The 27,115-nt window shown below is 39.1% G+C and overlaps 1 protein-coding gene across 1 annotated transcript in view; it reads right to left on the bottom strand.

Moving 5' to 3' along the window:
- Nucleotides 1-3,190: 3,190 nt before the first annotated feature.
- The window catches only part of LOC149166249 (uncharacterized), a 36,037-nt gene continuing 12,112 nt past the window's right edge, over nt 3,191-27,115 (bottom strand). The window contains 2 exon segments of the mRNA XM_089430115.1: nt 3,191-4,235; nt 6,742-7,843. Of these exon segments, the coding sequence (XP_089286241.1) occupies nt 3,191-4,235; nt 6,742-7,843 (2,147 nt within the window).

The following is a 27,115-nucleotide window of genomic DNA, read 5'->3' as shown; positions in this document are numbered from 1 at the left end:
ATGGTTATCTCTGTATTTTGTTGCATTCCTGTTTAAATTCGGATCAAACATGGAAATATAAAATTAATTCAAGGATGTCTAAACAAGATTAGGCATGTGTGAATCACTATCCATCTTTCCTCAAAGTTACCTCCTTGCGTTTGATACAATTATTGATGTATGAGAATTACAAGAGCATATGATTCTTGACACAGGAAAATTACGAGAGAATGCGACAAAATTAAGATATGCTTATCACTCTCAAAAGAAATTAGAAACTAAGATTATGAGGGAAAGAGATGAATGCCTTAACCAAGATTATGGGGAAAGAGTTGAATGCGTTAACTAAGACTATGAGGGATAGTTGAATGTCTTACCCATGATAGGTCGCTCGTTCAAGAATGTGTATTCTTGAAGCTTCAGGAAGACCCTCTTTCCATTTCGTAAGTGTATTGGAATCGTAGCGCGACCTCTCTTAACAGTTTTGAGAGTCAAATGTTTTCTTCTCTTCCATTATGCACAAAGTTGGTCCATCCATTTCATGGCACTCAATATCAGAAGGATTGACAACACAAAAAGAGGAATAATAGGTATCCCCATTTTCAACATAATCAAAAGCTCATTTAGACAAAATTGTTCTTGGTGTAATTCTCAGAGGAAATTACTATATGCACAGAAGTTGTTTCAATAGTGTCAAGTCACAGTCCATGGGAAATTAGGTTGCAGGAGAAGTGAATAGCAAATGTCTTTCCTACATCAAAACCATGTGGGATTCACAAATACAATAGGGTTATCGTGGTTACGAGTTGAGGTCAATGCATATGCCAATTTTGATTGATTGGTATCATAAATAGCATATAAGGAGGATGCATAAGGTATAGCAAATGTCGAGTATAGTTTTCCCCCTCAAAACCAAAACCGTAAAATGGGGTATTCAAACAACGATTGTTATTCTAGCATAGAAGGCTCAGGGAGATTTTACATCTGATGACATTGGAAGGAAGAAGCATATTTACGTGTTTGTTGCAGATATTGAGACTTTTAATGCAATAAAAAAATAGTGAAATTTCCTAGTCAAAGCAGTGTCTTTGCAAATTTTGATTTCAAAGGTTTTAGGGTTTTCAAGAAAAAAATTATGGGCCTATAAAGTCCAAAAGAGTTAAAAATTGGCTCTACTACCATGTGTAATGGTCCTAAAATTACATTTCAATTAGGGAAATAAATTTTTTCATAGATTTAATAAATTAAATATAAGTACATACCTAGTTCTCTTGTTTGATGTCGATCCCTAGTTGACGTTGCTTTGTGGGAAATCAGAGTCCTCTACAATTGTTATCAAACCAATTGATTCCTCCCTACCTATCTAAGATCAACCTTTCTATTGCCCAAATCCAAAGGACTTCGAGATCAAAGACTTCTGGCCCTTGTGCCCAAAAATCCAAGATGAGTGCTCAAGTTTCTAAACTATCAATTAAATTTAGATCCTCGGGCTCGTCCCTCAGACTAGTTTCACCACAATCTCTCGCGACTCTCTTTCTCTTCCATCTCCTGTCTCTAAACCCAAAAACCTCCTCTTAATTTTGTTCCTCTCTCTTTATCAAAGAGGTTCCTTCCCTCTCACGAAAAATCCCACCAACTTAGCATAAAATATCTCTTGATAATAAACTCAAAGGAAGTCACCACTCCTTAACACATGGGATTTTTATATAAATTAATTAACTATTTAACGTTTCCTTCTGACATAGTGATTGCACTGATTGGGAAGGGATCAATGCTTCATTAAGATTTCTTGGAATGCTCAATAAGGTTCCTTGGGTGGCCTTGGGACCTTAAATGTTTTTATGCTATAGAAAAATATAAGGTTTGGATTTGTTTATTGAAACTATAACTTTTATTTATGTGATTTTATTTTTTTTATATTTCTTTTATTATTATGATGTTTTGTCTCTAACTTCTAATCAAATATTATAATGTATTTATTAATCGTATTTTAAACATTATATTTATATACTATTTACAATATTATTAAAACAATATTTTTCTACACCGACATTATTTTTTATTATTAATAATATACGATGTTTTCATTAACACAATATTTAATATTTGTATTTAATTCACCCATTTTTTACTTAAATATACTTCGTAATTAATTAGTATGTATACCAGTGCAGTGCATGCGATGTAGCTATCATTTGCATGCATCTTACACATGCTAATAATTGTATTCTCCCTATAATTCGAGATGAGTCATTAAAAAAATTGTTTGAACAAGACTTAATTTTGATATTGCCCCTAATCTCTAATCAACCCCTTTCTTAATATATTTGAAATTCAATTTTCCTCCTACTTGTCTTGTCATTTTTAAAGTTTGTTTGAATTCCTTTTACTTCATTTTTAACTTTTCCTTTTATATTTTTTACTTTGCCAAATTATAAAAAAAAATCTTTTCTAATATTTAATTTTCAAAATTAGCGCCCTTTTGTCCACTTGGGGTAGCTCAATTGGCAATAGTTGTGGAAATGATGTCTCACCAAATTGGAAGTCTTGGGTTCAAATCTTGTGGAAGTCTTTGGCTCAAATCTTGTGCCATTCAAACTGTATAGACTTTCAAATTTAATTGTGCCATTCAAACTGTGTAGACTTTCAAATTGTGTTTTATTTATCCTATTTAATAACTTTTACATTTTTATTGAAAAGAAATGTGGTTCCTCGACAAAACAAGATCTTTTTTCTTCAATTATCCATTAACCAATTATTCTTATTCAATGATCAAAACGAATTTAAAAAATATCCCTATTGATTTCTCAAGTGGCCTCCTTTCCCATAACTATTAACTTTTTCATGTCTTAAAACTCATGACAACCTTCAAACATTTCTCCTCAATGTAAGACTTCACATAACTGATTTTTTTTGGAATTGGATTACAACCATGTTTGACTTCAAAATCAAACCTCTTCCACATGATACTTTGCAATAAAATACCTAATATTCTTAAAGCTAAAAGATACACTATGTTTAATCTTCATCCACTTCAAATAAAGTACCTAATAAAAGCTATAAAAAAAAAAAATACCCATTTCAAATTTCTTTGTATTTTATATTCAGTAATATATTCCCACTTAAGTAATACAGATACAACCCATTTCAAATTTCTCTGTATTTTATATTCAGTAATATATTCCCACTTAAGTAATACAGATACAAATGTTTACAGGAAGAAGTTCACAATGCTATCTACGAACTGGCAGTATCTTGTCCTTGATCGTCTACTTAAAACCATCGCTCCCGTCACACTTCCCTAGACAATCACACATCCCATTCCCATTCCACCTTCCCATGAATCCCACCAATTCAGACTTTGCTCACCGTCCTCATCCTCTCCTTCTTCACTCGGAGAAGTAGGGTCGCTGCAGTATTTCTGAAGTGGGAATCCACAAAGATCCGGATTACCCCAGAATGAAGATGCCCCAAAAGTGTCCAAATGACGTACTGCTGGAGTCCTACCGGACAGATTATTATTGGATAGGTTTAAATAGCCCAGGGAGTTCAGGGCTACAAATGTTTCAGGTATTCTTCCGGATAACCGGTTGCATGACATATCTAAAGCTTCTAAATTTATTATTTCGCCAAGTTCCTGCGGAATGAATCCCGTAAGCTGATTATGCGAGAGATTCAATGAATGTAAACCCTTCAGATACCCCATGCCCTTGGGGATGTCACCACTTAGGTTGTTGGCCGAGAGATCCAGAGAAGTGAAAATATAGAGGATGTATTTATACGTCCATTCCCAGCCCTTTACCACCAGGTTAATTTCTTCCTTGTAGTAAATACCGTACCTAAATTCATCAGACCGCGAACCTGTCAAAGCTTTATTCCTCAACGTTGCTAAGTTTGAGAGGCACTGTGGTATCGAGCCGGACAGACGGTTTTTCGCAAGGTCAAGAATTTGGAGTTTCTGAAGGTACCCAATCTGAAATGGTATCTCACCTTCCAAGTTATTTGATCTGAAAACTAGTATGCGGAGCTTCGAGAGATCCGCAATCCAGTCAGGCACTTTGCCCGATATATTGTTTCCACTCAAATCCAAAACTTCCAACATTTTGCAATCTCGCAGGGACGAGGGAACGTTCCTACTTAACTTGTTGTTGTTGATGTGCAACACCTGAAGTTTCTTCAGTTTTCCCAGTTCCACCGGTATCTCTCCCTCCAAATTATTACTTGCTATGTTTAATACCTTGAGGGAAGAGCAATTACTGAAATTGGGAAGCAACTGTGAGAATAATGCAGAAATAGAATTAGTTGTGAATTAGTTGAACAGAATTAGTTATGAATTAGTTAGGAATTGGTTGCCAGAATTAGTTGTGAGTTTCCTATATAAGGGTGATGTAATTGAGCAAATTAATCAATGAAATTGTGTCAGTTTTCTGTTTTAGTTTGGTATCAGAGCTCAGGGTTTGAGCTGGGGTGAGAGCGCAGGTGAGGAAGGTCGAGTGGTGTTTGCGTGACGCCGGATCTGCTGTTGAAGAGTGAACTTGTTTGTGCCACCTGCGTGGAGCCCAGCAAAACCGGTCCTCTTCACAATCTGGAGGAAACGCGTCGGTACGAAGAACATTTCCTGTTGTGATCAGAATCTTGTCCACGGGAGACTCGTCGAGCAGTTGATTTCGGTGTTGTGACCAGAATCTTGTCCACGGGAGTCGAGCAGTTGATTTCGGCCAACTGAAATTGGTTGGAGAATACGGGCTGCGAATTATTGTATCGTGTGCGGTGAAGAGCCACAGACCCGTGGTGGTATTTAACTGTCAAAGATATGCTGGTCTGTCTGCGGTGAAGACCCTTGGAGCCGTGGTGGTATTTAACTGTCAAAGATATGCTGGTCTGTCTGCGGTGAAGACCCTCGGAGCATTTGATTCTAGTGAGTTGCTGTGTCAGCGGTGCAGAGGTGAAAACCCTTGGTATGATCGACGAGGAGGCCGGTGCAGTGTCGCAGTGGTGTGCTGTCGAGCACCGTCGAGAAGTCTGAGAAGCGTTGCATTCGTGAGCTTAACTGTATTGGCGTGTGAGGCCGCTGTATTGAACACATGCTAAAGTTATGGTTTTTTGTTGTTGGCGCTGTTGAGAAGCTGTCGAGAATCTGCCAGAAGCGAGATCTGCCGTGAGAACGTTGCTAGTGCTGTCTGTCGTTGTCCAGAACGCTGTCAAGAACGCCCTGTCCAGAATCCACTTGCTGGTGTGCTGCCAAGACCCTTGTCAAGAACTCGGGTAGCAGTTGCTGTTGTGCGTATGTGCTGCCAAGACCCCTGTCAAGAACTCGGGTAGCAGTTGTTGTTGTGCGTATCAAGAACCGTTCGAGTGCGTCCAGAACTTTGTGAGGTGCTGTTCGTCGAGAAGCGTCTTGTGCTGGTGCTGTCGAGGCCCGTTGCAACCATTCCACTCTGCCGTGGATCGTGAGTGCGTCCAGAACTTTGCTGGCGCGTGTTAGTGGTAAACCCGACGTGAAGTGTGAGTGCGTCCAGAACTTTGTTGCAGAAACCGTTGTGCTTGTGCCGTTGTGCGTGGAGGTCTTTGGTCAGTGGAGGTAATTCTTTGCTGAAACCGTTGAGCGTGTAGAAACCGTTGTGCCGTTGTGTGTTGCCGTGGTTTCATTAACGAAACTTCCAATAGATACCATCTGTGATTCTTTGCAGAAACTGTTGTGTTCTTTGCAGAAACTGTTGTGCCGTGGTCATATTCTTTTTCAGTCGGCCCGGTTTTTTTTTTTTCTTCTTTGTTTTGTTGCAAAAATCGTGTAAGTGGGTCTTGTTCAAGAGAGTGCTGTTAGTGAGCACCGTTTGTGACAGGTGATAAAGCTAACTGATATGTCTATTATTTTAGACAATGATCTTTTTAATGATCATTTTCTCATGAACCCATTTGGGATTAGCAGTGTTTTTGAGTCCATTGACAAAGAGTTTCATGTTGTTGAAGATCATGTCCCTGAAGAAATCACTCATGTTGTTGAGGATCATGCTGTTGAAGAAATCACTGAGATTAAAACTTGCCCGGTTGTTAGAAGTTTTATTGGATCTACTTTCAAAGATGACTGCATTTTGGTGAATCCTTCGTTGGTTCCTCATGGAAAGTGGGGAGAACATGAATTAACTTACCTCGTTCGAGATCTTGCATTGCCTCTCAATCCAAAAGAGGTTGTTGACGTTAAGTATGTAAGCAAGGAGCAAAGGAATTTCATAAGGAAACCCAAAAAGGTGAAGATGAAACTGCACCAGCAATGGAAAAGGAACAAGCATGGACCTTTTAATAAGAAGGCAAAAATGAAATGTTTTGTTGTAAGCCTAGCTGAGACTTAGACCAGCAGGCAAGTTAAAGTTTACGTCGTCATGATTAAGAATATAGTTTCTTGTATATCGTGCTATAGTATATATTTGTTATATAGTTGGAATTAAGGGGGAGTGGTAGAAAGGTATTAATTCCAACTACCCTCTGTTAATGCAGTAGTTAGATCAATCTAGAGAATACAGCAGATGTTCAAAGTACAAGTTCTAGAAGTCAGTTAGGTATGGTAGAAAATCCATTTCTCCATTAAGGGAGGATGTGAGAATAATGCAAAAATAGAATTAGTTGTGAATTGGTTGAACATAATTAGTTATGAATTAGTTAGGAATTGGTTGCCAGAATTAGTTGTGAGTTTCCTATATAAGAGTGATGTAATTGAGCAAATTAATCAATGAAATTGTGTCAGTTTTCTGTTTTAATTGCAACTTCCCATAGAGCTTATTGTCTGAAAGATCCAGAGCCTCTAGATACACTGATTGCTCACAAATGCAAGGAGGAATCTGCCCCTTGAGCTTATTTGACGCCAAAGATAAGAATCTTGAAGTATGAAGCATCGTGCAGATTTCTGAGGGGATTGGCCCTGTAATGTTATTAATTGACAGATCAAGTGCCCAAGGGAAGCCTGAAGCATAACTGCGCGGGGGATTTGGAAGATTTCCATGCAACTGATTGTCCCGTAGCTCTACCTGCTTCAAAAAGGTGCACGTATACAGCTGAGATGGTATTGGCCCTTCCAATTTATTGTGCGAAAGGATTAGCTTCTTAAGCCTAGTAAGGTTCCACAGCCATGGGGGGATTTGTCCCTTGAGGGTGTTATTGGACAGATCCAATGTCGTCAAAGAACGTTGAGTTTTCACAAAAGGAGGAAGAGGTCCCTCTATTTTACACTGAGATAATCTCAACACATCTAACTGGAAAGGAGGAGTCCAGTTGGGGGTGATATTGAAGATTAACCTGTTATCAGAGATGTCGAGATACTTTAGATTCTTCAGGCCGCGGAAGTGTGACTCTGAGACTGCTCCACTCAAAGCATTTTTAGTAAGACTGATATTAATCAGTTCAGGCAACGATCCTAGAGATAATGGGATAGGTCCCGTCAATTGGTTGTAGCCCAGGTCTAGTACGGTGAGCGAGCGTAGGAGGCCCAGTGAATCCGGAATCGTTCCCCTCATATTGTTACTGTGCAGTTGTAGGAAAGCCAGAGATGATAAATTTCCTATGGAAGCTGGTATAAGGCCATACAAACTGTTGTTTGGCATCTGGAAATAAGTCAGGTTCTTCCATTGGCCCTGAAAAATATGGGAAACATTGGCAGATAATTTATTATATCCCAACGAAATCCTACTTAGGCGAGGCAGCTGAGAAAGTTCAAACGGAAGAGACCCATTTAGACTTGCATTGGTCATCTGCAGAGAAACCAAACTAGTCATAGTCGCCAACCAACTAGGGAATTCAGACTGGAATGTATTTCCATCTAGATGGAGAATTTCAAGGTATGTAAGATTCTGCAGGGAAGAGGGAATTGAACCTGTAAGTCCACAATTTGACATTGTGAGGTTTCTGAGGTGAGAAAGACGACTTACTAATTGTCCCCATGTGGACGACGTTGCTGAGAGATCGACTCCGTCGAGAGAGAGATCCTTCAAGGCCGTCAGATTTGTGAGCCATGATAAGCTGGGACTTGTCAACATTGAAGCTGAGGAAGAGAGATCAAGTACTTCCAAGGTAGACAAATTTCGAGTTGCCATGGAATGGAGCCTGCAAATCCTGCTGTGGATAGGTTGAGATATCTCAAGTTTTTCAAAAGACCCAGTTCTGCAGGAATAGGTAGGCCAGTAAAATTGTTGGAGCTAATATCCAAGTACTTCAAAGCCCTCAACTTGAACAGTACTGCTGGACGCAAGACACCATTCAATCTCTTTTCATGCAAATCCATAGCAACGACACGGCCGGCCAGACTGTTGCAGGAGATACCATTCCAGAGGCAACAGCTGAAAGAAACATTCCAAGAAGCCAAACGCCCGGCAGGATCTTGTAAACCGCCTTTAAAAACCAAGAGAGACTGCATCTCCTGCTTCAAACAGCCATTGACTACGCCAAAAACAAACGAGAGAATACACAAAACAAGTATGCAACAATTGAAAATCCTAATGGCAAAACTCAGTGTACCCTTTTGCAAAACACCCGCTATAATCCACCTCTCTTGCCGCAAAGATCCATATTGCCTGCCTGATTTCGTCATTGTAGTCATTTTGTGTGGGTGATGGTTCTCTCACCTCTCGGGCTCATGTAATTACATCATTGATATGGAAATAGAAACAGAGTCACCACTAAAAGCAAGGCTTCACTGTAGGTAAGACCAGCTTTAGACCGCTAAGTGGATTTAATTACCGACAGTCCACTTAACATAAAATTCCAACCAGATGCAGTGAATTGGTTCTTCTAGAAACATTGGTTAATATCTAGTCGCAAACAAACTGTTTCGTGATGAGCCGGCCAATGGGCATTAAATGAGTGGCCCTGTATATTTTGACAGGTTGACGCGACGAATATGTTGGGCTCCACCTTCTGTGCATCGTGAGTGAAAGGTGTTGTATAATTTCATTACACGACACCGCGATGCGAATCAGGGCAAAGAGCATCACGCGGCGATGCGTCCAATCAGCAGAATTATCCATAAGAAAAAACGTAGACTAAAATGCTGAAAGGTTTGATACGACCGTGAATGTTGACTGGTGCGTTGCATTTCCGAAAACCAAATATATCGAAAACTTAGCCATGCATGTTTAAGGGGTGCAGCCTCCTCCAGTTCTCGTCCTCTGCTTCGACGAAAGTCCGTGTTTTCCCCACCTACTTCATTCTGTGGGGACCCCACTCACTACGTACCACCACCTGTCTGTCGGTGTATCGGTCTTTGATCCCCTTTTCTGATGGCAAGAGCTATTTCCAACCCCATAACATATTTATGACGCCTGACATGTTCGGGAGATAGCCGTTTATAACGCGCAGCTTTTTCTTTTTTTCTATAATTATCCGGACGCGATGTTATAAAAGGTTATTTCCGGCGCATGTCAGAGTGTCATAAATATGTTATAGGATTGGAAATAGGACTCGCCTTTTCTGATATCTTTAAAATTCAATTTTCCTCCCACTTGTCCAATCTCGGCCTTCATCCATCAAATTTGTTGTGAACGGTCCTAATTTTGACATGGGTCTTGATCTCTAATCAGCAACTTTTCTAATATCTTTAAAATTCAATTTTCCTCCTACTTGTCCAATCTCGTTTTTTAAATTTGTTTCAATTCAAATTTTCCTTTTATAAATTTTACATTGACCTATTCATACAGAACTATTTTCTAAACTTTTAATAATTGATTTTAATTCTCAAAATTGGACCTCATTTTCACTTATGTTTTATCTTTTTAGGAAATTGACCTTGAATTCTAAATCAAACCCTTTTGTCACCATTCAAACTATATAGACTTTGAAATTTGATTGATGTTTTTTTATTTTGTTTATCATCTTTTATAACTTTTTCATTACTTTTAAAATATTTTTTCTTCGATCAATCCAAATCCTCTAAATTAAATTCTCCATAATTCAATTATCAAACTCAATTTCAAAAATATGCTTTTCATTTACAAATAATAATGATATCAAATCATAATTTCTCAATCATCTCTACAACTCTTTTCTCATATTTTGAAACCTCATCACAACCTTTAAACTTTTCTCTCAAATGTAAAACTTCAAATAAGTGAAATATTTTGATATTTGATTATAATCAAGCTTCACTTCAAAAAGTCAAATATCCACCATATAAATTTATGTCTTAATTTTAAGATTATTCTCAATCATCAAATTAAGATTCCCAACTTGCAGTTAGTTTATCTTTTAATCTTGCCATCGAACATAGCAAAATGGCCCAATTATTTTATAATATAATCTAATTTGAAATAACCAAATGGATTTAGTTTGATCAAATTATTTATTTAATCATTTAAAATCTAATTTGAAATAATAAAAGATTAAATTATTTATTTAATCATTAAATTATGTAGTTTTGTTTGTACATTAACGTACAAGTAAATTATAATTTATTTTATAATATAGTGTAATTTAAAACAACAAAATAGATTTAGTCTGATTAAATTATTTATTTAATCATTAAACCATGTGGTTTTTGTTTGTACATTAACATGTAAGTAATTTATAATTACTAAAAAAGAATTGAAGGTTAAAAAGAAACTTTGACGATTAAAGTAAAGGAAGTAGAAAAAAATAATAGTTAAAAATTGAAACCCTAAGTGGCAAGTGAGTAGAAAAAAATAATAGTTAAAAAAAAGTTTTCCAATCAAGGTTACAACTAATATAGTTGAACAAAGAAATTGAATAATGAATAAAGAACCCAAATAACCAAGTGGAGATATCAAAATGATGAAACCTCTCTCGCATTTTCCTGTATAAATAAAATAATATCTAGATAATGTGTTTTTGTATATTTTCTTATAAAATGTTAGTAACAAAAGAAATCAAAAAATCTATTTTTATAAATTTAATTTATGAGAAGCCATTCAAAGACAAACTCAAGTTTTAAAACTTGTGATTTGTAAAATTGCTTTTGTTAATTTTGTTGAGTTTTGGAGTGATTTATGCATTTTTTTTATAATTTATATGCCAGATTTGAATTTGAGTGAGGAAGATAGTAGTCATTTTTCTCAAACATTGGAGATAGTTCCAATTCACATACATATATTGACAATAAAATTTTATGGTTAAAATATTTGATTAGTGTATTGTTCAAAATGAAAAGAAAAGAAATATATGTGCAATTCATTATATATAATTCCATATATATCAAGTGCCAAGATCGATCGATTCTATGTAAACATTTTTTCAAGTTTTACACTTTAAAGTAAATTTATAATTTAAGAGACTTGATTCCTCTCAATGCTTAAGAAATCCAAGATTAAAATGAATCTACTCATCTATATATATAATTTTTAATAATATTTCAAAAACAAATTAAATATTTTGTTACCTTCATTTTATCTCAATTGAACTATTTTAATATATTAAATTCTTTATAGAAATTATGTTTTCAATAATATTATTCCTTCTAAGAGGTCATAGGTTCAAATATAGAGGGAGTAAAGTAGTATGTCTTTATACACTTTAGTAATCAAATAGTTGTGCAGAGGTAGGTCCCTTGTTTCACAAACAAAAAAATGTCATACACTAATTTGGTATTTGAATTGGTGATAAAATTAAAATTAGATTATTATTATTATTATTATTAAATTCTTGACTATTTAAAAATAATTTTTAAAAATATATAAAATATGTTTGAATTTTTTTTTTTTTTTTTTTTTTACATTCAAATTATTCACCATAAATACCCCTCAATAAAATATATTCTTAAACTAAAAAATACCGTGTCAATCTCTCTATATTTTAAATTCAATATCCAATTTAAATAATATTAAATATTTTCTTTTACAACATTATTGATTAAAAATAAAATAACCAAAATAATAACAACAACCGACTTTGTAAAATTTTAACTATAAAATGGATGTACCATGTATGGTATATTCCCTTGTATATGAACCATACTTACCCAGTTTCGCCATATTGGCCGAAAAAATTTGGAAATTCGTCAATACAATTTGGTTCGCGTTATTGGTTGAAAAAAATCATAAATTTGTCAATACAATTCGGTTCGCGTTATAACACGATAATTTAATATTGTATGAAATTTTTTGGTTTATGGGTTCAATTTAAGTTGACAGTGCCCATGGTTCTCTAGTTTTTATTATTTCTCCAGCGGGACTCAAACCGCCCTTTGTGATTATAAGCAAGGAGGCTCAACATGGAAGAAGACGGTGAAGGCGAATAATGAGGTCCTTCTCGTCGGGGGAAATATTTCCGCGTATAATGTCGGGACGAAGATAGTTCACCCAACGTGAAGAAAATGCATAGTTAGAGCACCTGGTCAGATGTGATTTCAGTGGCGAAGCCATCCAAAATAACTGAAGTACCGATTCCCAGCTTTGCACTTCTATTTCAAGTGTATTGCTAAGATGATCTTCGTCCTCTACATTTTCAAGCCTTCAGAAACCCCATTCTCTCAATCCCTTCTTCAATCCATCAATCTAACCACGGCAGCCACAACAATATCTTCATTTTCTTGTGGGCTTGTAGGTAAAAGGCTTGCTTAGTACTACCCAAGGACACAGAGTCTCTGTGTCCATCTCTAAAAGTTACCAGTGTTCGCTTTTAAAGGCTCGGGTGGCGAGGATGTAAGGAAGGCGTTTTTGATTTCTGCCTAGCCACTGGGCTTACAGTGTCCTCTGCGAGGACTTGGTATTTAAAATTGCCTCCTCATCAGTTGGTGACCCAACATTTTGTTTATTATTCCTCCTTCACAATCGCCCTAAAGACAATTACAGTTTTATTCTATTACTTTTGGGTGATGCTATGGGTGGCTACAACATGCTTCGCTGCAATCACAATTGGACTCGGGACTTCTAACAGGTATGCCTAAATTTCCGCTCTTCTTATGCAAAATGGGCGAACAGACATGAAATTGATTTCTTCTGGCTCTATGACTACGCTTTTGTTTTTCATAATTCACCCATGCCTTCTTGTTCTAACGCCATAAAAAACTTCCTCTATGCAATATCTACCTGCTGGATATCCATCCCTCATCCATTTTGGCTTCAAATTTCAGATAAACTGGTAGTTTCCAGATAAGTAGTTTTTGGTGTAAATGCAAGGGATGTTTTTGTTGTTGAATTATTTTATAAATTCCATTCCTAGCTTCTAATTTTTGAATTTTAAGATATTTTCATAGTATTGTGTGATTGATTGGTTTTCTGTGTCTGTGGAGGATTTTATGCAACCACATCTACGTTTTTTCCAAACTATATCCACCTCATACAAGCCACTATAATATCTGAGTCATACTTAGCAATTCCACAGTGAAATATTTGTATTGGCCTCTATGGTTTTCGCTCTGGTTTGGTCCTGGCTTTTCCGGTGATCGGAACAACACCTCAGGGGATCAACGGACAACTTCCCGTAAGTGTAGGTGGAACGCGTGTCTACGGACACCGCACCTCATAATTGCTCAACGCCACTAGTACGCCTCCCCATACACATCTCTGACCTCACACATTCCAAATCAGGCCATATTCCCTCTGTCAGTACATTCTTTATGTTTCCCGTTCTGGTTTGTACAAATGAGGGCGTTTTTTCCATTCCCCCCGTGGCATGCGAAATTAATACTCGCACACGTACTCTATCACCTCATTCACGAGGATTGACTTTCCCAAGATTAACTATCTGCACTTGGATCTTTCACACCCGCCCCCATTAATTTTTGACCTAACACCCATCTCCATCCTGACAGATTGACACCCCATAAGCCGTCACTCCCCCACTTTATACACTTTGGATGGACGCAAACTCCGACATGTTTGCCACCTCAACTTAAATACGTGCCACCATGGATGCGGAAACGCTCCACATGGGACCACGATCATTGGATGCATGGTCTACTACTCTTAGAGATATCCATATGCCAGCGGTCGACTTATCCCAACATTCACTGCAGGGTGGCGAACAAGCCTTACGAGAATGAAGTCACAAACATTGTTCTATAAAAACCACTCCACCACCCTCGATTATAGCTCTTGACAGTTCCACCCTGGTTGACCACATAGATAGCCTACAGAAGCCGGTTCTTGTTGGCCGATGGTATTTCCCAGCTATGGAGGATTCTGAGATGAGAAATTGGTTAGGAAGGAAGTGGAAATCTATGCTCGGCTACCTGCCTACGATAGTTAGACTTATGAAAAGCTGGTATAGTTTCCACTTTCTCAGTCAAGATGATCTTGAGACAATCAGATCCATCCCATGGGTCCATGGAAAATGCTTTCTAGCCCTGCATAATTGGTATATTGGTTATAACCCCCTGCATAATACCCCCATCAACAAATTAATCTGGGTTAAATTGCCCAGCCTTCCGATTGAACTGTGGACAAAACAGGCTCTAACAGACATAGAAAATGCCATTGGGAAATTTGTCTATGTGGACCCGAGATGTCTTGGTGCACAGGACAAGAGAGTAGCATGGATCCTCATTGAGAAGTAATATCATGGCGGGTTTCCTGACCACATCAAACTACATTGGGAAGACATTAATCTACACTAGAGATTGGATTACTGGGGGGTACCCTTTCGTTGTTCTTTTTGTCACCAAACAGGACACCTGCGCAAGCAATGTCCTCTATGTCTTGGAGGCCACCTACATGGACAGAAATGTTACAACGCCTCCACGCTGTCTAATTTTGATAGGGAACGTCCAAGCATAGGTCAAAGGCTGGCGTCACAATATCAGAAAACGACACATCCAAGTAGTCCTCAAAAGAAAAATTCTCACCACCCTCTCACTTTCGGTTCTCTGGCAACATCTCCAATTTCTGTTACATCCTCCCCAAATTTCTCTGAAAAGTCGGTTTTGCCATTACTGGGAGGTCCAGCTCACTTTAATTATTCTACGCCTTTGGAACCTACCCCCTGTCAGGAAATACCTGCTCCTTTTCCTACTACACATCCCTATCACAATATTCCATCCACTTCACATATCGCATATGTACCCTCACCTACTCCTATCCCACCCCGTCGTCAATCCAAGGACAAAGGACCCTGCCTAAGTATTACTCCTCCTAACTCACCTACTGCATCCCCTACGAACTCTATTGGAAGTGATTTGGACTTCCTTCTACAAAGAAAGACCTTAGACCTGCACTCCCTCACCATCCATAAGCCAAAGTCATCTACCTCCCCACACATCAGCCCTACCTCGGCTCGCAATATAACTATTTTACGGAAGCAAAACCGAGGTAGCAGGCATTTTTGGGGAAGAAATAGCAATATCCCATCCGCCTCCCCAATGGACTGTTTCCTTGTTGATGTACCAACTGCAGATATTTCCTCCTCTGGGGCCCTTAGAGCACGACAGCCCAACGATCTCCTCCCATGACTTGCATCATATCCCTAAACATCCGGGCTCTGGGGGCTGACCTAGGATGATTTCTAGAGGAATAATTCACAAGCATGAAGAAGGAGAGCCCTCCGCATTTGTTGCTCAAGATAAGAAAAAGAAAGGCAGAGGAAGACCATCTGGTTCAATAAGGTCTCCCCCTGATTCAAAGGACTCCAAGATAAGAGGAAGTAGAATTGAATGCTTTAACTGCCACAAGCATGGTCACTATGCTCGAGATCGCTGAGAAAAGAGAAATAATTCAAGATCCAACTACAACAATAGCTGAGTCGTTAACAATAACATGTTCAATAATCGAATAAGAGGATATTATCAAATAAGAAGAGATGATAGAAGAAGAAGGGATGATAGAAGAAAAATATATACATAGGATGATGAAGAAGAAGGCCATCATCCTCAAAAGAGGTCAATGAACTCCAGGGATGAAAATAATGAAGTTGTTAATCAATTTGAATATATTCTCATTTCCTCTCTCTCTAATGCTTCTCGTCGGGATTCGTATGATGGTTGGTTGGTAGATAGTGGGGCATCTAGTCATTTCTCTAGATATCGAGAAGTCCTCTCAAACCTAGTTGAGAGGGAGACAAATTTGAAAATAATTCTTGGAGACAAAACTACTCATCCTGTGAAGGGTTTTGGTTCTGACAAATTTCATTTGGAATCTGGTGAATCTGTTCTTCTTCATGATGTGATGTATGTTCTAGGATTAAAAAATAACCTGGTATCTATTTCTACCTTGGAAGAAAAAGGTATGAGAGTAACTTTCATAAAAGGAAAAGTCCTCAATTGGCCTATGGAATCTCACATGAGGGATGCTTTTACCTAGGGATATTTTTTACGATGCTGGAGCCGCTAACATTAAGGGGATCTCCCTGGTATGAAGTCCCAACAATACCTCACACCATTTGGTGTAGGAGTCCCATCCAGTATAAGGGCACGTTGTCATATACTTAGAGATATGCCTTGGCTCAAGTTGTTAGCACATGAGAGCATTGCGCTGGTATCTTCAAACAACAAGGTAAGTGTGCCTGGTGAGTGCTTAATGTAAATTGTGTCTCATTACTGCAAAGGGGGAGAGTAAAGTGAGCCTCTAAGTGAGAGGTAATAGTACCACCTAGGAAGAGAAACACGCGAACTAGAAAGGTATGTCCGACATCGAACGGAATAGTCCACAGCGGATGTAGCAGTCGTTAAAACCGAAGTGCAAGGGACAACACATACACCACCCAGTGGAGTAGTCCACATGGATGCGACGGTCATTGTAACCAAAACACAAAGATGTTATGTCGAGTATCCTGCAGAGTAGTCCACAAGGATGTGACAACGTGATAACCAATACACAAGGATGGTTTGTCTAGTATCCTGCAGAGTAGTCCACATGGATGAGACAACGGTGATAACCAATACAACACATTCCTAACAAAATTTAAGTATTAAAACAATCAAATTAGTTCAACTATCTTAGTACAGGTGAAACAAACATGCATTACAAATTCCGAAAGAATAGTCTTACAAACATCTACAAAACATGCATGAAAACGTGTTGGCCTTAATAGGCTTCTGAATTAAGAAAAATTCCTAAGACACATCTATACACCATACATCACTAGTCCCAGTAGTGGGACATTGGAGCCACTCCTTGCTCCTCAAAGAAATGACTGTCTACTCTCAAGGCTATGTGGGAGGAGCCAAGGTGAAAAGTCCTTCCTCATACAATGGGAGGGGTATATATAGCCAAGGGTGATGCTTGACCCTTGTGACTCTTGGACTACCCTCATGACCATTCAACTTCCTATGACTTTTCAGCTGACATGACTCTTCATCTTCATGTGTGTGTCCAATGGACATCCACTTTAAATTACATTCAATTACAATAGATATGGACCATAATAGTGATGTGGCCTTGAAAACTCATGACGCAACTTGACATGACACTGATGACATGTATTGGCTAGTTGTGGTGGCCATGTCAAGATGCTACACTGTTAAGTGATGTATGTATTCTTGGGTATGCTTTGTCTTCTCCTCTGCATGGCCTGATGTTGTGGGGTCTTCAATGGTCTTGCTCTTGCAATATGGTTGTGTGCATGTGTTCCTTTCACTTGAGCTTCTCTCGTCCATCCAAATGCAAGTAAGTCTTCTAGCATGTTCGCTCCTTCTTCATCTCATTTGTCATCTTGCCATGATCCATCAGTGTACCTGTTCCTGCAATTCACTCATGATAGGGTGACATCAAATAAAAAACCTCCTTGTCTAAGATGCGTGCATTGTTTTCCATGATCTAGGCTCGGGACAGATGATAGGCTGGGAAGAGGGCCCAACCACTGTGCAATGCATAGTTCCAAGTGACAGGGAGACGCACTAGCCACTGAGACTTTGGAGAGCGCAGTTCAGCCTTGGTTGAGGAACTTTGGGGCACAGTCTACACTATCAGGAAAAACTGTATAGTCATCACTGGGAGGCAGGATTGCGCAGTTGAGGTCACTAGTGACAGTACAAGGTGGGACCCTGAGGGACACCTCTATGCAGTTTCCAGAGGGAAGACAAGGTAGGACAACAGAGAGACCAGAGGACATTTTTGCACAGTTTTTGAGAGCAGTGAGTCTCGGCTGAGGGAGGTCACTGGGAGGACACCTCTATGCAGTTTATGGGAGCAGTGCAGGCTCAGTTCTTTGTGTAATGTGGGGTTCCAACAAGTGGAAAGGAGGCTTGATGACTAATCTTGCAAAGTGCGCAATCCAGGTCGGGCCTCGAGGTAGTTTTTGTGCAGTTCTAGGAAGAAAGACAGGCTTCTCACCTCTGGGATTGCGTAGTGAAACTGACCTAGAGGACAACCTCAAGCACTATACAGATCCAGGCAGTAGAGTAGCACCAATGAGGGATGAGACTACGTAGTGCAGCTTACTTGGGGTCTGGTGAAGTGGGGTTTTTCAGTCAGAGAGATTTACAGGAAAATAGCTAAGTTCGAGAGGCAATTGAACTTGTGAGAACTTGGACATTGTGATCAGACACTTAGCATACTTCGAAAGCATGACAACACTAACCACTAGAACAATAGATCGAAGCATGACCCTCTATGGGAATGTCTAGAGATGAAAGTGACAAGTGTGACACTTGGGATAGACCTTTGGGCAACCATTACAACACTTGCATGACAATGCTTACAACTTTGTGTATGAGTGCAATAGGTGTTCACATGGCTAGGAAAACCTGTATATGCAAATACCAACCTTCGTGGTCACCAGAATGACTCACAAACAAGACATAACAACCAAACATGTCAAAAGATGACAATCGATCCAACAAGTGAAAGGGAGCAAGACATGTAGTGGAAACACATGGAATTCTTTTCAGTGCTTGCAACCATGCATTTCATCAAAGATAGAATGATATGAAAATGATAAGTATTCCTTCAAGCTACACTAAGATGTGTATTTCAAAAGATGTTCTTTGTTTTCCATACCTACCGTCCAAAGGGTTATGTATTAGATGGAGTCTTCATGCGGTCTCGATATTCTATCATATCTTGGGTGCCTTGGTCTTCTTATATTCCTCCTCAACTCCTTAAGAGTCCTATAGCATGTCATCCTTCTTGTGATCAATGAGAGACAAATCTGTGCAGTTTCAGTGGGCAGTGAATGCCGCTAGATGAGGCCTTGGGAGGACACATTTGCGCAGTTTCAAGATGCAAGGTAGACTGAGAAGCTAGGGAAAAAACTGTGTAGCTTTGGGATGCAAGGCACTACTACGGGATGAGGTCCTCAGAGGACACATCTGCACAATTTCAGGATGCAAGGTAAACTGGGTAGCTGAGGGACAAAACTGCACAGTTTCTGGAGATAGTGGGTTTCGACTAAGGGAATGACACTAGAGGAAACCACTGTGGAGTTTCTAATGCTAAGGAAGGCTGGGTAGATTTCCCCTTGAAGAAAAACAAACTTCCCTTTGCATAGCAACCGATAATTCCCATCCCCAAAGATGATACATACTCTAGAAATATAAAAGTGTGAACGACTCTTAAGATTAGAAAGGGGAGCTTGAGATCATCAGCTTACCAGTAAGTGACTAAAGAACAATTGATCACATGATCCACAATAGGCTTCGAAATTTGAGTACAAGCCAAAATTTTGGAGGGTGCTATAGCCACTACAATAGATATATAATTGAAGGACTCTATAGATTCAGTGGAAGACCTCTGCTCAAAATGGTCCACAACACCAATCATCAAAGTGAGCTATGGCACTGAAGGCTCACACATATACATTATGAAATATTACCAAAATTGAAGAAGTTAGTCTCTAGGATGCTTGATGTTTAAGCTAGTCATGATGGAGTATGTACAGGATGCGCTAGTGGAAAGAAGAAAATGGGATCCTTCCCCTCTCGCAAGACCAATACTGATGGTAGTCTTCAACTCATTCACTCTAACATATGCAAAGCCATGACAATGCACTCTATTGGTGGACATGTTTACTACATAATCTTTATTGATGAATTCTGTAGGAAGACATGGATATAATACATGAAGCATAAGGATGAGGCTTTCGATTTGTTCAAGGAATTAAAGGAAATAATAGAGAATCAAATCAGAAAGAATATCAAGGTCTTTAGTTTCGACAATGGTGAAGAATATACGTCAAATGAGTTCATTAAATTTTTCAAGCAGGATGGAACTAAGAAAGAAAATATTGTACCGTATAACCCCAAACAAAATGGAGTGGCTGAAAGAAAGAATTGGTTCATCATGGAAGTTTCCCAAGCTATGTTGAATGATCAACATTTGTTGAATTCCTTTGGGGTGAAGCTACAAATACAACGGTCTATGTACAAAATAGGGTTCTTGATCAAGCTTTGAATAACAAAACTCTCGAAGAAGTATTCACATGTGTGAAACCCAACATTAAACATCTCAGGATATTTGGTTGCCGCACATATTTCCATGTGTTGAAGGGAATGAGGAACAAGATGGAAGCCATTGGAAAGAAAGGTATATTTTTTGGAAATTGTGAAAACCCTAAAGGATTTAAAATATATACATGTGGTGAAAGGAAGATCTAGTTTAACAGGGATGTAATTTCGATGAAGATGTTGCCCTTGGAAAAGCAATAGGCCTTCGTTTACCTCTTCCTAAGAAGAAAAGTGATGATATGGACATACTAGAAGGTACCTCTATGCCTAATCCAGAAAAAGAGGTTGATGATGATCCTATGAAGCCTATGGACCCCTTTTATCCTCCTCCAAGTGATCCCCCTACCAGGAAGAGACCATTGTCGCTTTGAGATACATTACAGGATGTTGAAAGATATGTTTCTATGTTCATAAAACTCTGTAACAGGTCATTCCTCCTCTATTTAAAACTATCCTAACCTATATGGATTCATTATTTAACAACATCAAGTCCTACCATGGAAGGGACATGATGGATAGCGCATCAAAATTCGAGAAATTAAGATTATCCAAAGCGAAAATGATTTAGACTAACTCCTACCTATATATATAACTTAAAATATAGCTCATGGATACGTCATGAATATCTCTAGAATATCTATTGTCGCATCCCCTGATGATGGAATCGCTTGGTAGTCCGAAACATTGGGTTCATAAAACTCTATAACAGGTCATTCCTCCTCTATTTAAAGCTATACTCACCTATATGGATTCATTATTTAACAAGATATGTTTATGCAAAAAGGTCCTTCAAGGAAAGCAATAAGCCATGTGGTTACCACAGATACATTGCAACAATGATCTCCATCATACAAGTTGAATCACCTTCTTTTGAAGAAGCAATGAAAGAGTAGGTTTGGAAGGATTTCATTTCCAAAGAGTATGAATAGATTATGAAGAATAATGTATGGGATATCATTCCAAGACCTAAAGGAAAGTCTATCATAAATTCAAAATGGTTATACAAGATAAATCATGGATTTGATGGAAGCATTGAGAAGCACAAAGAAAGGTTCATGGCCTTAGGTTTCTCCTAGAAAGAGGGAGAATATTATGATGACATATTTGTTGTCGTTGCCCACTACACTACAATTATATCGATCATTGTCCTTGTTGCTAGTCAGGGACAAACTCTTCACTAGATGGATGTAAATACAACATTTCTTCATGCCATACTACATGAATAAGTATATGTTGAGAAGCCTTAGGGTTTTGAAGTCAAGGACAAGAAGAATCATGTTTGCAGGTTGAAGAAAGCATTATATGGCTTGAAGCAACCTCCCAGAGCCTAGTATGCACTTATTGATAGTTACCTAGTGAATCTTGGATTCATGAGAAGCATTGTCGAACTGAACCTCTACTTCAAAGTGATCCAATGTATGCCTTTGATTTTTGTTTTATATGTTGACGAATTATTCTTGACTAGTAATTTTCCCCTGATACTCGAGAGTAAGAGGGAGCTAGCCTCTGAATTTGAAATGAAGGATCTTGGTATGATGAATTACTTTCTATGGCTAGAGGTGCGATATAGACCGAGAGATATTTTCCTTTCTCAAGGAAAATATGTTGTGAAGTTGTTGGAAAGATTTGGAGTGGTAGAATGCAAGTCTTTGACTACACCAATGGAGATGAACTTCAAGAAAATATCGAGAGAGGTTGTTGGACTTGATTTGGAAAATCATTATGAGTATCGAAAATTTATTGGGGAATTGGTGTTTCTTGTCAACACCCATCCAAATATATGCTTTGCAGTGAACACTCTGAGTCAATTCATTACTAATCCCCTTCATGCACACCGGGTTGTTGCCAAGCAAGGTCTAGGATATTTACTTAGGACGATTAAACTTGGTCAGAGATATACTGCCAAATATGTACAACTTAACAGTTACACTAATGTGGACTGGGCTGGAAATGTTATTGATAGGAAGAGCACATCAGGGCATTGCTTTAGCTTGGGATCTATGATGATATCTTGGATGAGAAGGAAACAAAATTATGTATCATTAAGCATGACCGAGGTAGAGTACATTGTTGCTAGCATGGCTGTTGCGAGGTAGTTTGGTTGAGAAAGATCTTTGGAGAGTTGTTTGATCGGGTTTTAGATACAACAATCATATATCGAGACAACAAGAGTGGGATTTGATTGACAGAGAATCGTGTATTTCATGATAAATCCAAGCATATTGAGATATGTCCAAGCATATTGCAATAAGCCTATCATATTTCGACTGATGAGAAGATAGAAAATATACTCACCAAGGCTTCACCGAAAGGGAAGTTCTTGGTCTTCATAGAGAAACTTGGACTGATGGATGTGACCCTCTTAGGTAATGGTACCAACTGATCAAGAACACTGAGCATGCTCTTCCCCCATATTGAGCTCCTAGGGTGGGAATGTAGAAGTAAAGTCTCATGGGGTTGAGGGAACTCTGGAAAATATAATAGGGTGTGTATCCTTACCCTTGTCATAAGTTGATCTCGCCTATTGTCACTTTGAATACCTAAGTTGGCATCCTACCCACAAGTTAAACTTGTTGGGATTAGACCTCCCCATCTGGACAATGGGTTGAGGTGACTTGAGATAGGGTGTGTATACTTACCCATGTGGTAATTCGATCTTGCTTAAGTCTTGGATGCAGGTGTTCTACAAATTGACTCTTAAGGGTCTCGATGGAGGATCAACAAGTAATAGGACACAATGTGATCCTCAAATCGATCTTTCCTATTGTCACTAGACGATATGACATAGTGTATTCCTTGAGTAGATCTCGCCTATTGTCCCAAGTCAATAGGACATAGTGTGATCCTAGCCCTTCTGGTAAGTCAATATTGCCTAGTGATAGAGGGTTGATTTGGGCTCCCTATGATGTAGGTTAAGTTGATACTCCCCTATGACGATTATTGGATAAAGGGTAGTAACTTTAGCTCCCCTATAATTTCCAATTCTTCTTCTTTTAGATTTGAGAGTGTTCAACATATGAGAAGACATGAGCAAAGATGACATTTGGCTTGAGGGTAACAAGATATTTTAGATGGGACACATGTTGCAGTCGGCAATTTTTCTCTTTCTGAGAGGAAGTATTAATTTGGTAGCTTAAGGATGAAATCCCTCCTTTGGACAACCTTCCTCATCAAGAAAGACCCCTCTTGGCCCTTGGAAGACAATTTGGTTAAGGAAAAATGTATTTTTAATGTGAAAAACCACATGTGCACAAAATTTTAGTTCGACTTTAAAGAGAAATTGGGCACCCCTTGGAAGCATATAAATGCAAGACGAGTCATCCTCATTTGGATATCATTATCAAGCATCTTCTTCTCTCTCTTCTTTTGTTTGGTTCTGTTGTGCCCTACAACAACCCCCCATTTCATATCATTTATATTTACAAAATATTATATGAAATGGGTCCCTTTAGAAGTCAATTGGTATCAATATTGCTTTATTTGTAAAAGGTCCGCAAACCAAATGAAGGCATTATATAAAACCTTTTGAATAACCCATATTGAATCAAATATAACAATCTTTTGTCATTGCGATAAAGCGATCGCAAGATCGCATATCGCAATGACATAGAAAACACAAATAAGTGACATATGGGATCCCGCCGATGCGCAATCGACGATAAGATATCGTCGATACTTTATATGCAGGCTAAGCACCTTAAGTCATTCACCCCGGTCCGATGCGATTTCGCAATCGGCAATCGGCATAATCCCATGTATAATAATAAGGCGCCCTGATTCTACCCCCGATGCGATGCGATATCGGCAATCGGCAATAGGCAATCGGCGAGACACTATCTATGCACATTGTCATACCCCTTCATTCCGATGCGATGCGATTTCGCTATCGGCGATCGACGTTTCAAAATTGTCGACATAAAGATTTAAAGTGTTCCCGATGCCCGATTGCGATATAGCGCGGATTTCGAAAAAGCCGTTAAATGGAGGGATATTATGATCCATTCATATTTAAAGTTTGATCTCTTAAATAATCAATCACCTGCACTCAACCGCCAAAATATCCATAGCACGCTTAAGCGGGCCATTCAGCCGAATAATGGTGTAATGAGCATTTAAGGGGTGACAGGTCTTAAACGGTCATTTAATGTAACAGTAAGATCTTCCCATGGATTGTATCCGCAGCCATTTTTAAGAGTTAATCTCTCAGCACACTTTGATTAATATATCGTTCCCATATTGGATTTTCATTAGCATATCTCTGTGTTACGTTATTTTCGCCGCTGTGCAGAATTCATCCATAGAAGGAAGCTCAAGCAAGATGGGGAAGAAATCCAAGAAGACCACGGGCACTTCCGCTACACCAGCTGCAGGACAAGCTGCCGTGGACAAAAAGAAGGGCTTGATATCTGATACTACATGTACGGGTCTCACCAGAGTTACTTGGCAAGGCACATACAACCTGATTGAAGCCGAAGAACCAGTAAAGACAGTAACAGAAGCTAGCGTGGATTTACTTCGAAAGTTTGAGAATACTCTCAAGGATTTAACCGACTCTTTCCTTCACAGGATAGCGGCCAGGGAGCAAATTCTCCCATACACAGATGTCGTGAGGTGGGCGATTGAAGAAATCCCAATTTTAGATAGAACTTTCAGCACCAGAGACGGGAGAATTTTTGGGTCATTCAAGGCAGATGATCTAAGGCAAATGTATCATTTGCCCAAGCCAGAGAAGATATATAACAAGGCGTTCCTGGAGAAGTTTGCAAGTGATAATGAAGTTGAATCCGAACCCATCCGGGATTGGAGACAAAATCTAGCCAAACACAAACACGAATCTTCCGGTAAGTACTCGGTTGATTCTCTGGCTTCTCCTTATTGCTATGCGGGAATAATGATGTGTAGATTATGGGGATTGCATGACTCTGCTAATTTTACCATAGAAATGGTTCCTCTAATGGAAGCGGCAGTGAACAGTATAATTATGGATTGGGCCACTATTCTTTCTGACAAATTAGCACAGGTTGTGCTTGAGTTTAGAAGCAAGACCCGTATTTCTGAAAGGGTAATTCCCCCATTTTACTACAGTGCCTATATTCTAAATACCCTCTGTTTTAACTCTGAATTCCTCGTACTTGGCTGGAGGTGGACTGCACAAGACCCCTCGCCCATTCATATATATCACCAGAAATTGTGGAAGTCTTTTTACAAGCAACATTTGTACCAAGTCTGTAATGGCTTTATGGTGCCTATTTATTATTCTATTTTTGATAAACCCATTCCCAAGATTTCCTACCAAGCTTCGTTTGATTTAACATCGGTAGGGAGTTGGTTTGGAGAGGAGAGATTTACCTACATAAGAGTTTTCGGCAGCCAAGCCAACCCACATGTTCTCCCTTTGTATATACCAGATAAACTGTTGGCTAGAGAAATTGCTTACCAGATTACGGCTGAGAGTGTTACTCAGACTCTCAAGAAAGAAAAGAAGAGGGGCTGGCCCTCTTTTCCCTTGAGGTGTGGTGTCTATACTCTGCATGATCTCAAACATGCAGAAAAGGAAGCCACGAAAATTCAATCCTTAACTCTGGCGACTATCCCAAATAGGCACTATGATCCAAAGAAAGTTGCCTATAATGCACTAGAACAGGCCAAACTGACAAGATTTGATCATAAGGAAGATATCTTTGATGACCTGTTCTCCTCAGCTGAGTCAATAAGCCAGGTTAGGCAATTCGCCCTAGCAAAGTATAAGGATGAAGGGTTGACTGAATTTAATAAACTTAGAGAACAGAGGTTGCAAACTCTGCCTCTAGATTTATTAGCAACAACCCCAGCGACATCATCAAGCGAGCCTGGTCGGCGACAGTCAAGGGAACCTCCTGTTATAACAAAAGATCATAAAAAGGAACAGGAGGAAAGGCAGAGGAAAGAACAGGAAGAAAAGCAGCAGAGAGCGCAAGAGGAAAGACAGAGGAAAGAACAAGAGGAGCAACTGAAGAAACAGCAGGAAGAAGCACGCAAGGAATCTCAAGCTGAAAAGGAAAAACAAACCACCAGTGATGCTCATGTTGACCCTATATTGATCCAGGAATGGAAACAGTTTGATTCCATCATCAGTGGGTTGGAATGTTCCAAGGATACAGACACTTCCAAGCCAAACGACACACAGGACATCACTTCACCTCAGGTTCTAAGTGGAACCAGCGGCCCACCCATTTCTAAGGATGTTGAAGTAATACCAAAGGACCCCTCCGACCAAATCATTCTTCAGGTAGAAGATATTCCTCCCCTGGATGTTTTCTACAGCCCGAGGCATAAAGCAGTGGTAAAACGACAAAGGAAAAGAAGGAGGATTGATCAACCTTCCCTTTTCCCAGAACAAACTGTTACGGGCAGCGTGGTTTGGAAGGAGGAATTCGACCCCTCCGATGACCTGACAAAACTATCGCAGTATGCAGGAGCCTATTCGGCAGCAACAATCGATAAGGCATCGGAGGTAAGAATTTTACTGAAAACTAAGGACCAAGAAATTTTCGCATTACAGGCAGAGTTGGCTGAGACAAAGCAGAAGGCAGAGTAGGCAGAGCAGCAATTGTTGACACAACAGCAAGTGAACAGTCAATTGACTCAGCAATTGCAGGCAGAAAAGCAAAGGATCGACCAAAGTGCGATCCAGAAACAGAAGGAATTATCGGAGGCATTGGCACAATTGAGGGCAGCAAACGAGCAAATGATGAAAACAAAAGATGAGCAAATCGCTCAATTGTCATCGCAGCTCGAAATAATAAAGGGCGCTCCACAAGTGGATGAATTCAGAGCAGAAGC

The sequence above is a fragment of the Pinus tabuliformis genome, chromosome 5_1 (assembly GCF_031772625.1).
Source record: "Pinus tabuliformis cultivar Carrire ecotype Pingquan chromosome 5_1, CPIR1, whole genome shotgun sequence".
Lineage (NCBI taxonomy): Eukaryota > Viridiplantae > Streptophyta > Pinopsida > Pinales > Pinaceae > Pinus > Pinus tabuliformis.
This window is presented reverse-complemented; position numbering and strand designations above follow the sequence as displayed.